Source organism: Oryx dammah, unplaced genomic scaffold (genome assembly GCF_014754425.2).
Source record: "Oryx dammah isolate SB20612 unplaced genomic scaffold, SCBI_Odam_1.1 HiC_scaffold_12, whole genome shotgun sequence".
Taxonomy (NCBI): Eukaryota; Metazoa; Chordata; class Mammalia; order Artiodactyla; family Bovidae; genus Oryx; species Oryx dammah.
This window is the reverse complement of record NW_024070196.1, coordinates 67,249,309-67,265,644: the sequence shown is the minus strand read 5'-3', so window position 1 is coordinate 67,265,644 and position 16,336 is coordinate 67,249,309. Positions and strand designations below refer to the sequence as shown.

General features: G+C 37.1%; 1 protein-coding gene across 2 annotated transcripts in view; it reads left to right on the top strand.

Annotated features, from left to right (window-relative positions):
* The window catches only part of TTC28 (tetratricopeptide repeat domain 28), a 575,441-nt gene that overhangs the window by 10,998 nt on the left and 548,107 nt on the right, over window positions 1-16,336 (top strand). For both annotated transcript variants that reach the window (XM_040251367.1, XM_040251366.1), the window contains exon 2: window positions 8,997-9,275. In XM_040251367.1, the coding sequence (XP_040107301.1) occupies window positions 8,997-9,275 (279 nt within the window). The remainder of the gene's footprint in view (window positions 1-8,996; window positions 9,276-16,336) is intronic.

Sequence of the window (16,336 nt, the reverse complement as noted above, 5' to 3'; positions counted from 1 at the left end):
CCCATTCTGTTGTTTTCCTCTATTTCTTTTCACTGATCGCTGAAGAAGGCTTTCTTATCTCTCCTTGCTATTCTTTGGAACTCTGCATTCAGATGCTTATATCTTTCCTTTTCTCCTTTGCTTTTCACTTCTCTTCTTTTCACAGCTATTTGTAAGGCCTCCCTAGACAGCCGTTTTGCTTTTTTGCATTTCTTTTCCATGGGGATGGTCTTGATCCCTGTCTCCTGTACAATGTCACGAACCTCATTCCATAGTTCATCAGGCACTCTATCTATCAGATCTAGTCCCTTAAATCTATTTCTCACTTCCACTGTATAATCATAAGGGATTTGATTTAGGTCACACCTGAATGGTCTAGCGGTTTTCCCTACTTTCTTCAATTTAAGTCTGAATTTGGTAATAAGGAGTTCATGATCTGAGAAGCAATTAGACCTTTGCAGTATTGGAGTATCTTTCCTTTTTATTAGTTGTGCATCAAAAAAAACCAGGACCAAGTGCATCAGGCATCCTATGACTGTTTCAAAGGGTGAAAGTTTATGAATTCCAAAAGGGGTGGGTCTGAGACTTAGAAGGACCAATGGCAGTGCTTTTAGTCGAGGTATTTGGAGAGCCTCTACAAATTTTTCCAGTCTTAATGCCATTTGGGCATTTGACTAAACCGGAGGATTGAGGGGGTAAACACAGTGAAAGTATTGTAAAACCAGCCAAACTACTCAGGCTTGTCAAAGGAAGTGGCCATAGAATGTGTTCTTGATCACTGTGAAGTTTGAGAAGCATTCTTTTGGTAGGGATAATTTTTTTCCTAAAGGACTTTTTAGCCACAAAGGAGGCAGTAGCCTGTCTGCAAGGGAAGGCTTCCATCCAGTGTGATAATATACAAACCATGACTAAAACATATTTATATTCATGAGACAGAAGAAGTTGTATGATATGCATTTTGCCAGACCTCAAATGGTCCATTGGGCAGTTTAACATGTCCAAGAGCAGTACTAACAGGCTTCCCTGGGTTGCGCTTAGATAAATGAGACAAGTGAGGTAGGCACTTTTTGTGGCCTTGTTATTGTTTTCTCACCAATATTGATTCATGAAGGCTATCATTTTGTTGGTAGACCAGTGGCTTATTGCATGTACGATGGTGAGGACTGAGAATTTGAGAGTCTCTGGTAGGATGGGGTTGTTATTTGCTCCAAACCAGAACTTTCTCTTTTTATCAAGTCAACAACTGTTGAGTTTCCAATCCTATTTTTGTTTTTTTCTGAGGCCATCGTTGGGCTTCTCTAGCCAGTTTTCCTAAGTTGTCATTTAGGGAAATAACCCTTTGACCATGACAGAGGTTTGGCGATTGTTGGTTCCTTTAACGGTAGCATTCCTTGCAGAGATGTCAGCAAGATGATTTCCCTTAGCTTCCAGAGAGTCAAGTTTAGAATGCCCTGGAATTTTAATAGCTATCCTGAAATGTGAAGTCAAGTGGGCCTTAGAAAGCATCACTACAAACAAAGCTAGTGGAGGTGATGGAATTCCAGTTGAGCTATTTCAAATCCTAAAAGATGATGCTGTGAAAGTGCTGCACTCAATACGCCAGCAAATTTGGAAAACTCAGCAGTGGCCACAGGACTGGAAAAGGTCAGTTTTCATTCCAATCCCAAAGAAAGGCAATGCCAAAGAGTGCTCAGACTACCGCACAATTGCACTCATCTCACATGCTAGTTAAGTAATGCTCAAAATTCTCCAAGCCAGGCTTTAGCAGTATGTGAACCATGAACTTCCAGATGTTTAAGCTGGTTTTAGAAAAGGCAGAGGACCAGAGGTCAAATTGCCAACATCCACTGGATCATGGAAAAAAGCAAGAGAGTTCCAGAAAAACACCTACTTCTGCTTTATTGACTATGCCAAAGCCTTTGACTGTGTGGATCACAATAAACTGTGGAAAATTCTGAAAGAGATGGGAATACCAGACCACCTGACCTGCCTCTTGAGAAACCTGTATGCAGGTCAGGAAGCAACGGTTAGAAGTGGACATGGAACAACAGACTGGTTCCAAATAGGAAAAGGAGTACATCAAGGCTGTATATTGTTACCCTGCTTATTTAACTTATACGCAGAGCACATCATGAGAAACGCTGGACTGGAAGAAGCACAAGCTGGAATCAAGATTGCCGGGACAAATATCAATAACCTCAGATATGCAGATGACACCACCCTTATGGCAGAAAGTGAAGACGAGCTAAAAAGCCTCTTGATGAAAGTGAAAGAGGAGAGCAAAGAAGTTGGCTTAAAGCTCAAGATTCAGAAAACGAAGATCATGGCATCCGGTCCCATCACTTCATGGGAAATAGATGGGGAAACAGTGGAAACAGTGTCAGACTTTATTTTTTTGGGCTCCAAAATCACTGCAGATGGTGACTGCAGCCATGAAATTAAAAGACGCTTACTCCTTGGAAGAAAAGTTATGACCAACCTAGATAGCATATTAAAAAGCAGATACATTACTTTGCCAGCAAAGGTCAGTCTAGTCAAGGCTATGGTTTTCTTAGTAGTCATGTATGGATGTGAGAGTTGGACTGTGAAGAAAGCTGAGAACCAAAGAATTGATACTTTTGACCTGTGGTGTTGGAGAAGACTCTTGAGTCCCTTGGACTGCAAGGAGATCCAACCAGTCCATTCTGAAGGAGATCAGCCCTGGGATTTCTTTGGAAGGAATGATGCTAAAGCTGAAACTCCAGTACTTTGGCCACCTCATGCGAAGAGTTGACTCATTGGAGAAGACTCGACTCATTGGAGAAGACTCTGATGCTGGGAGGGATTGGGGGCAGGAGGAGAAGAGGACGACAGAGGATGAGATGGCTGGATGGCATCACTGACTCGATGGACGTGGGTTTGGGTGAACTCCGGGAGTTGGTGATGGACAGGAGGCCTGGCGTGCTGCGATTCATGGGGTCGCAAAGAGTCGGACACGACGGAGCGACTGAACTGAACTGAACTGAAAGTAGCAGGTGAAAGTATTGCATCCAATAATTCCTGAACATAGGGGCCATTTTAAGTTTAATTTGCACTAAAAGTAAGAAAGGCATGTTCCTCCCACAGCATTTCAAAATCATGAGCTATCTAAAGCATATCTACTTTTAATATAAACATTGGCAGTTTTGTCATTGGCTAAAACATTCAGTTCAGTCGCTCAGTCATGTCCGACTTTGCGACCTCATGGACTACAGCACACCAGGCCTCCCTGTCCATCATCAAGTCCCAGAGCTTACCCAAATTCATGTCCATAGAGTCGGTGATGCCATCCAACCATCTCATTCTCTGTCATCCCCCTCTCCTCCTCTCTTCAATCTTTCCCAGCATCAGGGTCTTTTCCAATGAGTCAGCTCTTCGCATCACGTGGCCAAAGTATTGAAGTTTCAGCTTCAACATCAGTCCTTCCAATGAACACCCAGGACTCATGTCCTTTAGAATGGACTGGTTGGATCTCCTTGCAGTCCAAGGGACTCTCAAGAGTCTTCTCCAACACCAAGGTTCAAAAGCATCAATTGTTTGGCACTCAGCTTTCTTTATAGTCTATACATCCGTACATGACTACTGGAAAAACCATAGCTTTGACCTTTTTCAGCAAAGTAATGTCTCTGCTTTTTAATATGCTATCTAGGTTGGTCATAGCTTTTCTTCCAAGGAGCAAGCTAAAATATTGGCATGCTTCATTTTACTGTGCTTCGCTTTATTGCACTTTGCAGATGCTGCATTTTTTTTTCTTTTGTTTTACAAATGGAAGGTTCATGGCAACTTTGCTTTGAGCAAGTTTATTGCTGGCATTTTTTCCCCCCTAGTAGCGTTTACTCACTTCATATCGCTATGTCACATTTTGGTAATCCTCACAATATTTCAAAAATTTTTATTTGTTATGGTTATCTGTGATGCCAGTATTGTGGTTGTTTTGGGGCACAATTAATTGCACCCATATAAGATGCCAGACTTAACTGGTAAATGTTGTATGTGTCCTGACTGCAGTGTAGGTGGTCTCTGGGTCAGGAAGATCCCCTGGAGAAGGAGGTGGCTACCCACTTCAGAATTCTTGCCTTGAGAATCCCATGGACAGAGGAGCCTGGCGGTCTGTGGTCTGTGGAGTCACAAAAAGTCAGACACGACTGAGTGCTACCACTGCACCATCACTGGATGAATGGGTTTTTATAATTCCAGCTGTGGTGTTTTGTGGACCTGTTACTCTTGTTTCTCTGTGAGGCACATATACTGGGTGCAGAAGGTAAAGGAGGATCTGCTGCTTCCGCCACTCCGTTTATAGCCTCACTGTCTTGTTTCTTGTATCTCAAGTTAGGTGTTGGTCTCTTGTTCCATTGCAAAAAACAAGCCTGAAGGGATGGGGCAGGAGGAAAACCCCTACAGACAGATCTGCTGGGTTTTGAGGAGTGATTTTCTTTCTTCCCCTTGAAGGGGAGAAACCTTTTTTCACTGGTACATTTAAAGCTCTTCAACTATAAAGAATCACCAATTTTGGACAAGTGTAACACAGAATGCTCAGAGGACCTGAGCTTTTAAACTTTGGAGGTCTAAACTTTACTGTTGGCCACTGCTAAGTCTGTCTGGTATTTCGAAGGAATACTGAGCACTGCAAATAGGCACTGAAGGGGTACATTTATTAAACCTGCGGGGGAGAAAAGTGCTACTGCAATGAACTTGCAAAGATAAGGAAGTGAAACAGCCTCATTACTGACATGGAGAAAATTGTAGGGGTCTGGATAGAAGATCAAACCAGCTACAACATTCCTTTAAGCCAAAGCCTAATCTGCAGTAAGGCCCTAATTCTCTTTACTACTCTGAAGGCTGAGAGGGACGAGGAAGCTGCAGAGGAAAAAATTGAAGTTAGTAGAGGTTGGTTTGTGAGGTTTAAGGAAAGAAGCTGTTTCCATAACAGGAAAGTGGAATATGAGACAGCAAGAGCTGACATAGAAGCCAGTTAACCAGAAGACCTCACTAAGGTAATTAATGAAGATGGCTACACTAGACAACAGAGTTTCAGTGTAGATGAAACAGCCTTCTGTTGGAAGAAGTTGCCATCTAGGACTTTCATAGCTACAGAGAAGTCAGTGCCTGACTTTGAAGCTTCAAAGGCCAGGCTGACTCTTATTAAGGGCTAATGCAGCTAGTCACTTTAAGTAGAAGCCAATGCTATTCACTATTCAAGAAATCCTAGGGTACTTAGGAATTATGCTAAATCTGTCTACCTGGATGACAGTACATCTGTTAACAACATGGTTTACTGACTGTTTTAAGCCCACTGTTGAAATCTATTGCTCAGAAAAAAAGATTTGTTTCAAAATAGTACTGCTCATTGACAGTGCACCTGTTCACCCAAGAGCTCTGCTCATACAAATGATGCTATTATGAATATCCTGGTATATATAGCTTTGTTTACATAGGTTAATGTATCTGAAGTCTAATTTACTAGAAGTAGGAAAAACTTGTAGAATTTGAAGGGTGTGTATCTTTTACATTTTTTTTTTAGATATTCCTAAATTGTTCTGTGATTACTCCAGCTTGCACTTCTACCAGCAATGTATGGGTGGGACTTTTTCTTTATCCTCTTAACCATTAAAATGTATTTTTTGTCCCCATTAGTAGGAGAGGTGAAAAGTGATATTTCACGGGTTGATTTTCTTTTAAAATAATAGAAGCCACACATTAAAAAATATGATTAAAAGCCATATGAATTTCCTTTCTCATGATCTGCCTGTGCATATTCTTTGCTTTTTCCACTGGATTTTTTTTTTTAATTTATTTGTAGATTTTTAAATAGTAAGGGCTTCCCTTGTGGCTCAGCTGGTAAAGAATCTGTCTGCAATGTGGAAGACCTGGTTTGATCCCTGGGTTGGGAAGATCCCCTGGAGAAGGGAAAGGCTACCCGACTTCAGTATTCTGCCATGGGGTTGCAAAGAGTCAGACACGACTGAGCGACTTTTACTTTTCTTTCACTATATAGTAAGCAGATTAGCTTTTTATCATGTATTACAAATATATATTTTTTAACTTACTTGTGACTCATCTTTTTACTTTTTTAAAAATAATTTTTTCCATGCAGATATTTAAAACTGATAAGCATTTTTTATATCATTTGAATAGTCAAAATTTATAACAGGACTGGAGCAATGTTAAGTAATTGTATGTGGCTGAATAGGTCTGAGTCAATTTGGTCCATATGTTATTGACACTTCTGTCCTTTTAAGATGAGTCTATCAGAGGGTCAGAAGAAAACATCAACAATGTTAACAGATGTTGACATTCATAAACTATACCTAATGAAATATGTGAGGAAAGAATATCAGAGGAATTAAGTGGTATTTCAAAACTTTGGGTTTTTTGGGTCTTCTTGAGTAGTACTGTATATTCACCCTAGTAGTCTATGAATTTAATATGGCCATTTATTCCAGGTACTATATAATCTGAGAAATACATGCAAACCTTTTTAAAAAAAACTCTGTATTGCCAAATTTATCAATTGCAGAGAAGATAGAGAAGGACAAGGGAAATTATATCTCTTTTAGAAAATCATACACAAAAATTGCCTTTTCTTAGCATCCTAAGGACCACATTGTAACCAGCTGAGTAGACTCAGACATATTTTGACAAATTAGATGCTTCTGTGGACATTTACTAGAGTGTGTTTTTCTCTTACATTTGAGGGCATTTGGTGGTGAAGATGGTGTTGGAGTTCCCTAGTATTTATAATCTTTCTGCAGTAGCACTAACTTTTTCATGATGTTTTTCTTTGCTCTCAGAGGCATTATTTAATAGTTTACATCAGTATTTCGAGCATTTTCTCGTCCAGCTAGGTACTCCACCGAAAAGATACTTTGATCTTATTATGTATAGTAGCTGTCTCCTCTATCAGATTTACAATGTGTGAAATAACTCTTAGCAGGCTTCCCTGATAGCTCAGGTGGTAAAGAATCTGCCTCCAATGCAGGAGACCCCAGTTTCATTCCTGGGTAGGGAAGATCTGCTGGAGAAGGGACAGCCTACCTACTTCAGTATTCTTGGGCTTCCCTTGTGCCGGAGACCTGGGTTTGATCCCTGGGTTGGACAGATCCCCTGGAGAAGGGAAAAGGCTACCCACCCCAGTGTTTTGGCCTGGAGGACTCCATGGACTGTTGAAGCGTCTTCCACTAAAGAAGAAACTTAATTTAACTTTGTTCATCCCAGTCTCCTGAGGACCTAGGGGTTCCTTAGAACATGTTTTGGAAAATGTTACTTTGTATTACTGTATATGGAGATAATAGAATGCAGACTCTTTTCTTAATTTGATTCTTACCTATTTTGAAGTAGAACCAAATAACCCTGAGAAGCAAGGAATGCTGTAATAGTAGGATTATGTCTTTTTCACTTTTAGGCCACATATGAACCTAACGAATTTTACTTCTGTTACTGTTACTGCTCTTTTTATGTTGTACCCCTGAATTTTCAAATGTTGAATTTGTTCTATAATTTATGGATAGTACTGCCCTTAAGTAGAGTCACGATGATGACTGTTTCCCAAAATGAAATGTCTTATAGATTGTTAAATGTTTTATATTAATCCATTAGTTTGGTGTGGCTGAAATCATTAAAAAATTAATCAAGACACTTCAGGAAAATCCTGGTCCATTTGCTCAATGTTCCATAGTCCATTCACTTTCAGGCAATATGTTTCATGATCATAATTAAAAAAACAGAAACAGAACCCTAACCAGAGTATACATTATTGGCTGTTTCTATATTCGTATGAAGAATTTGAGGGATATAATTTGGGTGCTGATATTTGAAATTTCTAGGAAATTTTAAATTGTCCTAGAAAGCTAGGATATGATATCCCTGTGAGTAGAGGAAAAAATCTGCTTGCCTCTGTGGGAAATTGGCTTTGTCTTCTTCCTCCTCTCTGTGGAGTCTGTTCTTTTTTAATGCAACTACTTCTGTGAGGAGTCTGTTACTTTTGTACCTGTTGTATCTGTTACCTGTTAGGTCTGTCCACTTCTGAATGGAGGGACTGGACTGAGTCTTAAAGGAAGACGTGAGGAAGGAAATTAAATTTTTTGTTTTAATTTCACTTAGGGCAAGCCTAGTTGAAATTGCAAACTGTCTTGATACTGCTGTCTTAAGCATCTATCCTTTGGATTCTAATGCAGTTTCTAATTTTCCTTTTTTAAAAATGAATAACATTTGACTCATTTATTCCTTTTCGTTTTAAGGTCACTGCTATAAAGTCATAGAAAACTTAGTGATTTGGAAAAATCAACGTCAGAGACAGGGCTTAAATCGCCAAGATACAATTTACAGCAGGTTTTTTTTTCCTTTTGATCTCCAAAAACTGATGTTTGTCTTTGAAATTCCATGGTGGTAGGCAAATTATAGTTACCAAATTTGCCAGTCTGAAAAGATTCCTTGGTACATAAAAATTTATTTTTTAAAATGTTATTATTTTTTTAAATTTAAGACTTACATGTGCTCATTACATCACATTGGGTTAAAAGAAAATTTTAAGAAAATAACTCATAATCTTGTATCCAAAGATATCTTAGCATAGTTGATATTTTGATCTTGTTCCTTTTGTTAATTTCCTAAATGCAGCCATCTTAACATAATTGAGTTCATATTGTCTGCATTGGTTTGCATTTTGTCTTTTTCTCTTAGTATAACTTTAAATTGCCAAGGAAAAGCCTGATTATTTTTTGCATTTATTCGTTTATTCATTCTCTCAAACAAAAAATATCTGCGTATATAAACAAGTATTTTTGTAACTGTGTGTGTATATAGTAGAACACATACATATATACACATGTATTTAAGGTACTATGTTGGCTACTTCTTGGAAAGTGTGTTGTCTTTCTGGGCGTAAAAGTTAACTGTAGTATAAAGCAGACTATGAAGAATGTCCATATTCTTTTGAAATTTCAACAAGGAACCTCTCTGGATTAACTGAACTTTATCTCACAAAGTTTTTTTGTTTGTAGATTCCTCTCTTTGGTGCTAAGACTATTGGCCGGAGAAGTCCTGATGGACCAGTGCTGAGCAAAGCTGAATTTGTTGAGAAAGTTCGTCAGAGTAATCAGGCCTGTCATGATGGAGATTTCCACACAGCTATTGTTCTGTACAATGAAGCCCTGGCTGTTGACCCTCAGAACTGTATCTTATACAGCAATAGATCTGCAGCCTATATGAAAATCCAGCAGTATGACAAGGCACTGGATGATGCAATCAAAGCTCGACTTCTCAATCCCAAGTGGCCAAAGGTAGAAATTTCCTTTACTTTCACAGAGCTTGTTGTGCTTTCTTATTTTAATGTAACATTTTATTGACTGAGTATAGTTACTAATATTTTAACAGTCTGTACTTCAGCAAGATGTGGAATTGGCTTCATTGAGCTGGTACGCTAGTGAATGCCTTCCTTTTTCATACTTTGGAAGTATGCTTTCTGTGTCTAATTCTTTTCCTTTGTGTTTGAGATACACATTTTTTTTTACTCCAACTTAGCTTCTTGATAGGATTCATTCTAGTTATTTATCTAGGTTTGGGATATCTCTTTTTTTGCACTGATATTTCAGATGGAGTGTTATGATTGTGTTTCTTCAATTTAAAATAATTTTATTCTCTATCAACAACTGCTTGTTTTCAGAATGGTAGTTGATCAGAGAAGCTTTTTTTCCCTAATAAATCAGTATAATTGTCTGTATTCCCTTGAATAGTTTAAGGCTTGAGTTGTTATCTTTATTTGGTATATACTTTATTTTCATTGTGTCTGTTCACCTTCTAACACCCAGTTTTAGAAATGCTTTCTTAAGATATGATCAAAGTGTTTGAGATTTTTTTAAAATTGAACTACAAACCCATTTCATTCTATTTTTGGCTTTCTGTTGGACTAACAAGTGTTAGTGGAAATTTCCCAGAAATTTAAAAATGATTCTTACTGTCTTATTAGTGGTATGTCATAGTTATGTTGCTTTCTGCTTTAATTCTGGTAGGTGTTTTTGGCTTCAGTCAGTGGAATTTCTGGTAATGCTGCTACCTTATAAGTTGTTTAGGATTCTGTAATTCCCTAAAGGATTTCTTTTACAATTATAATCACTGTAAATGAAACAAGATCTGTATTAAAAAAAATGTTACATGACACTGGGAGTTAGATTGCCGTTTTCAAAGGACAGACCTAGGTTCAAATTCCTTCACTTCTATTAATGACAGTATGGCTTTAGATAAGTCTGTTAACATCTCTGGGGTTAAGATAAATGGAATGATAATGCCTATCTTTAAGGTTATTTAAGAGTTAGAGATAATTTTTTACTTGTACATACTTGGTATTTTGTGTATAACAGCTGTGATTGTGCATTTTTATTGAATGTTCAAATTAGTAAGTTATTCTAGCAAACCTTGGTCTGTATCCTCTCTTTTTCTTTCTTTTTTAAAACCTGTGATGATACAATGAGCCCAATAAATATAGAGTGCTTAAATTTAGATCAAGTGTCTTCATTCCTTCTTTATTGAGGTCTACTTATTTTATGTTATTATTTGTGAATAGCTTCAAACTTTTATCTTTTCCCTTTTTCTGTGTCATTTCCACTTTCTCATGTCCACTTCTTATGATTTTTGCACAGAAAATGGCTGGAAGGTGCACTTTTATGATTATATATAGATGAGAGATCAACTTTTAAGATAATTTCTCTCAATTTTAGTCTGATTTTTTTCCCTTATGATAAGTACGTTTATTGTATATTTATAATTTTCATTAATATTTTGACTCCATATTTGGCTTTAAGCAACAAGATTTAGAATTATGTAAAATATAAGGGTTTGTTACTGAAGTCATGAAAGGGTCTTTCTATATAATATGATTCATAATAAAATTAACTTATAAAGAAATTTCTACTGCATAAAAGTTTCCTTTGATAAAAACTTGCTTTTATACTTTTCTAGGAATATACTCATTAATAAAAGAAGGTTCATTTCTACTCCCTTGTAAAGATATGTCTGGTAAATTTTTATCAATTCCTTTTCTTTTTTACTTTTTTGATGGGCTTTTTCATTATAATCCATTCTGAAATCTTTCTCCAACTGTCATTGTTGTCTAGTTTGATGTGGTAAAACATACCTTCCAATTTCTCTTTCTCTCTCTGTAAAAGTTAATTTTTTATGTTAAGATCCAAGGGTTCCAGAGATTGGATGGAGAGTTTTTTATTCTCATTTATTTTGTCTGAAAGAAATAGTGATTTTGGTGTGATATGGGCTTCAAAAGAAGTATGGACGAAAACACTAAGATCCCCTCAGAAAACAAGCCCAATCCCATTATGATACCTTTATCTCCAACTGCCTCTTAGCTGTTGTCTGTGCGTATAGTCATTCTTTCTGTGTCTGGTTTAAGAAATATTTGTCTTACTGAAAGTTGTAAAGTTTTTCTTTTCCTCTAGAATTTTTGTAGTTTTACCTTTAGGTCTGTGATTCATTTCAAATTAATTTTAGGGACTGAATGAGGTAAGGATCAAGGTTTATTTATTTATTTTCCATATAGATAACCATGTTCCAGGTACATTTGTTGAAAAGACTATGCTTTCATCATTGAATTATCTTTATCACCTTTTCCACAGACCATTTGATGGTAAAAGTGCAAGGATATTACTGCACTGTTTTGTTCCATTAATGTATTATTTATCCTTATCAAAATCATATTGTTTTGATTACTATAGTTTTGTAAGTTTTGACATCAGATACTGTGAATCTTCTAACTTTATTCTTTTTCTAGGTTTTTGCTATTCTCTGTCTTTGCATTTTTATATAAGTGTAGAATCAACATCAATTTCTTAAAAAAACCTACTAGGAAACTAATGGGATTGCATTGAATTCTTAGGGTAATTTGGAGAGAATTGCTGTCTTAACATTCCAGTCCATGAATATGGTATATCTCTCTGTTTATTTAGTTTTTATCTTATTTCTCTTTGCAACTTTCTGTCACTTTCAGTGTTCAGGTCTTTCACATCTTTTATTAAATTTATTTCTAAGTATTTTGTTTTTTGATGCTGTTACAAAAGTATTTAAAAATTTTCATTTAGCAATTTTAATTGCTAGTGTATAGGAAAAAGCGTGTCGTGTGACCCTGTTGAATTTTCTTTTAAGTTCTAGTAGGGCTTTTTGGATTCTCTCTGTGGATGATCTTATTGTTTGCAGGTAATGACAATTTTTCTGCTTCCTTTTTTTTTTTTGGCTTTTGCCTTTTATTTCTTTTTCTTGCGCCATTGTACCAGTTAGGTTATCCAGTACAATAATGAATAGAAAAGATGAGAGCAAACTTCCTCTACTCATTCCTGATCTTAGTGCAGAGGTATGAGCTTTGTATTGTTGATGATGATGCCCTTAATCGGGTGGAGGATATTCCATTCAATTTCTGTTATGATTGAGTGTTGAATTTTGTCACATGTTTTCTTCATCTGTTGAAATGATATTTTTTCTCACTTACTTTGGAATGTTAAGTCAGCCTTGCAGTCATGGGATAAATACCACTTTGTCATTATATATACCATTTTTATATATTGTTAGGTACAATTTGCTATAATTTTGTCAAGAGTTTTCGCATCTGTGTTTATGAGGAATTTTGATTTGTGTTTTCTTTTCTCGTGAAGTCTTTGCTGATTTTGGTATCAGAATGTTATTGGCCTCATATGATGAATTTTGAAGTGTTCCCTCTTCCTGTGTTTTCTGGAAAAAGGCTGTTTTGTCCTTAAGTATTCGGTAGAATTGACCATCTTTTCCATAACTTTTCTTTGTGGGAAGGTTTTAATTATGGATTAAATTTCTTTGAAATGAGGCCGTTTAAATTTTCTAATTCTTCTTGGATTAGTTTTTTTTTTTTTTTTGGATTAGTTTTGTTATTTTGTTTCTTTCAGTTAATTTTTACATTTAATCCAGGTTGCAAATTTATCAGCATGAAATTGTTAATAACATTCTTTTATTATTGTTTTCATTTCTGTAGGATCTATAATGCTATCCTTTCTTTCATTCCTACTGTTGTTAATTTGTATCTTCTCTTTTGTTTCATTAGTCTGCCTAGATATTTATCAATTTTGTCCATCTTTCTGTTCAATCAGTTATTAGGTTTATTGATTTTCAGTATTGTACATTTTCTCTTTCATCAATTTCTGTTCTTTATTATTTTCTTCTTTCTAAGTATTTTTCATTTAATTTGCTGTCTTTTTATTTCCTAAGATGGGAGGTTAGGCCATTGATTTTATTAAAATTTTTTTCCTGTATTTCTTTTTGGCTGTGCTGGGTGTGTGTTGCTTTTCATGGGCTCGGGCTTTTCTCTAGTTGTGGCAAGTGCGGCTACTCTCTAGTTGCGGTGCATGGGCCTCATTGTGGTGTTTTCTCTTGTTGTGGAGCACAGCCTCTAGGCACGTGGGCTTCAGTAGTTGTAGTGCACAGGCCCAGTAGTTGAGGTGTGTGAGCTTTAAGGTGTGCAGACTTTTGTAGTTGTGGCAGGAGGGCTCTAGAGCATGGGCTCAGTAGCTGTGGCACATGGGCTTAGTTGCTTGGTAGTATGTGGAATCTTGCAAGACCAGGGATGGAACCTGTGTCCCCTGCACTGAGAGTGCAGTGTCCCACTGCCCTCCAGGGAAGACCTAGGCTATTGATGATAAATCTTTCTTCTTTTTTATATAATCATTTAAACCTAAAATGTTCTCTCCAATCACTGCTTTTGCTGTATCCCACAAATTTTGACATGTTTTCATTATAATGATAATGTTAAGAATGTTTTCTAATCCTCCTTATGGTTACTTCTTTGATCCATGAGTTATTTAATGAAGTTTGTACTTCAGTTCCTAATATTTGGGTTTTTTAAAGTTATCTTATTATTAATATCTATTTCCATTGTTATTAAAGGACATACTTGGAATGATATTATTGCTTTTCAATTTAATGAGGCTTGTTTCATGGCCAGCATATGATTTATCTTGGTTAATCTACTCTGAGCAATTGAAAAGAATGAGTATTTTGCAGTAGTGAGGTATAGCTCTAGCTTTATGGATATCAACTAGGTTAAGGTAGTTGATGTGAAGTGAAGTCGCTCAGTTGCTCTTTGCACCCCCATGGACTGTAGCCTACCAGGCTCCTCCCTCCATGGGATTCTGTAGGGAAGAGTACTGGAGTGTGTTGCCATTGATGGTGTTGTTCATATCTTCTTTCTCTTTGCTGACTTATTTAGGTCTAGTTATTCCATCAATTGCTGGAATAAAGTTTAAATCTCCAATTAAGATTTTGGAATTGGAGATTTTCCTCTTTAATATTGTCAAATTTTGCTTCATGTGTTTTGAAGCTCTGTTATTAACATAAACACTTTTATTAATATTATGTCTTCTTGAGGAATTGATCCTTTTATTATTATGCAAAGTTTTTCTTTATTTCTAGTATACTAACTTTGGTCCTAAAATCTATTTTGTTTGTTATTAATATAGCCACTCTAGCTGTCTTCTGCTTACTTTTTGCTTTGTGTATATTTTTCTATTTATATATTTTCAATCTCTCTCGGCTTTTACATTTAAACTCCATCTCTTTTGAATAGCATGTAATTGTGTCTTGCTTTTTAAGTCAGTTTTGGCAGTCTTTGTCTCTTAAGTGGATCTTTGTCCACTAACATTTAATGTGATCATCAATGCTATTGATTTTGCCTTTACCATTTTATTTCTGTTTTTGTCTCTGTTACTCTTTTCCTGCTATTTATTGGTTTATTTGAAATCTTTTTGAGTTGATTTTTTTTTCTTGTAAGTTTGCCATTGTTTTCAGTGGTTGTTGATGATATTGTATGGCTAGTAATTTTCTTGGTTAGAATAAAACTACATACTTTATTTCTTGAATTGACGCTTCAGCTTCAATACAGATATTGTCTTCAGTTGAATTGCTTTGAACTTGCTTCATACATGTTAACTCAAGGGTTATCCAGAGATGTTGGAAGGCAGAATTTGTGTATTCCTTTTCTGCCTCTTTTCCTTCTGAGATCCCCTTCTTCCTTGGCTAAAGATTATGACTTTTTTGTGCTTCAGTAGTCTAATTCCACAGACCAGAGAGATAGCACTCTTGTCTTGCTCACTTGGAATCAGCACTTCATCTCTGCACCCTGAAAATGGAAACTCATTTCACAGCTTTCTTTCCTCCAGGATCCACTGCTTCTCATTACTCTCCAATGCTTTCAGTTGTCACATTTCTCCATTTATTTCTTGCTATTCTGCTGACAGACCTGTTCTTGTTGATCCACTCATTTCCCTTTTCTTTTTGTGTATGCCAAGCTTTATGCCTGGGGTTTTTGTCCCTGCTGCCATGGGGTCTCAAAGAGTGGGACTAGACTGAAGCAACTTAGCATGCACCTACTATTATTGGGCTACATAAGTGAAAGTTGCTCAGTCCTATCTGACTCTTTGTGACCCCATGGACTGTATGGAATTCTGCAGGCCAGAATACTGGAGTGAGTAGCCGGTTCCTTCTCCAGGGGATCTTCCCAATCCAGGGATTGAACCCAGGTCTCCCACATTGCAGGCAGATTCTTTACCAGCTGAGCCACCAACGAACCCCATTGGGCTACATAGAATAGGTCCAACTCAACTCTTATTTCAAAAAATTCAGTTCAGTTCAGTTTCTCAGTTGTGTTTGACTCTTTGCAACCTTCCCTGTCTGTCGCCAACTTACAGAGTTTACTCAAACTCATGTCCATTAAGTCAGTGTTGCCATCCAGCCATCAGCCATACTTCAGCCAGTACATAGCTTTGACTAGATGGACCTTTGTTGGCAAAGTAATGTGTCTGCTTTTCAATATGCTGTCTAGGTTGGTCACAACTTTTCTTCTAAGGAGTATGCATCTTTTAATTTCATGGCTGCAGTCACCATCTGCAGTGATTTTGAAGCCCCCTCAAATTAAGTCTGTCACTGCTTTAGGAAAACAAAAGGTAGTCAAGGCTATGGTTTTTCCAGTAGTCATGTATAGATGTGAGAGTTGGACTGTGAAGAAGGCTGAGCGCTGAAGAATTGATGCTTTTGAACTGTGGTGTTGGAGAAGACTCTTGAGAGTCCCTTGGACTGCAAGGAGATCCAACCAGTCCATTCTGAAGGAGATCAACCCTGGGATTTCTTTGGAAGGAATGATGCTAAAGCTGAAACTCCAGTACTCTGGCCACCTCATGCGAAGAGTTGACTCATTGGAAAAGACTCTGATGCTGGGAGGGATTGAGGGCAGGAGGAGAAGGGGACGACAGAGGATGAGATGGCTGGATGGCATCACTGACTCGATGGACATGAGTCTGAGTGAACTCCAGGAGTTGGTGAT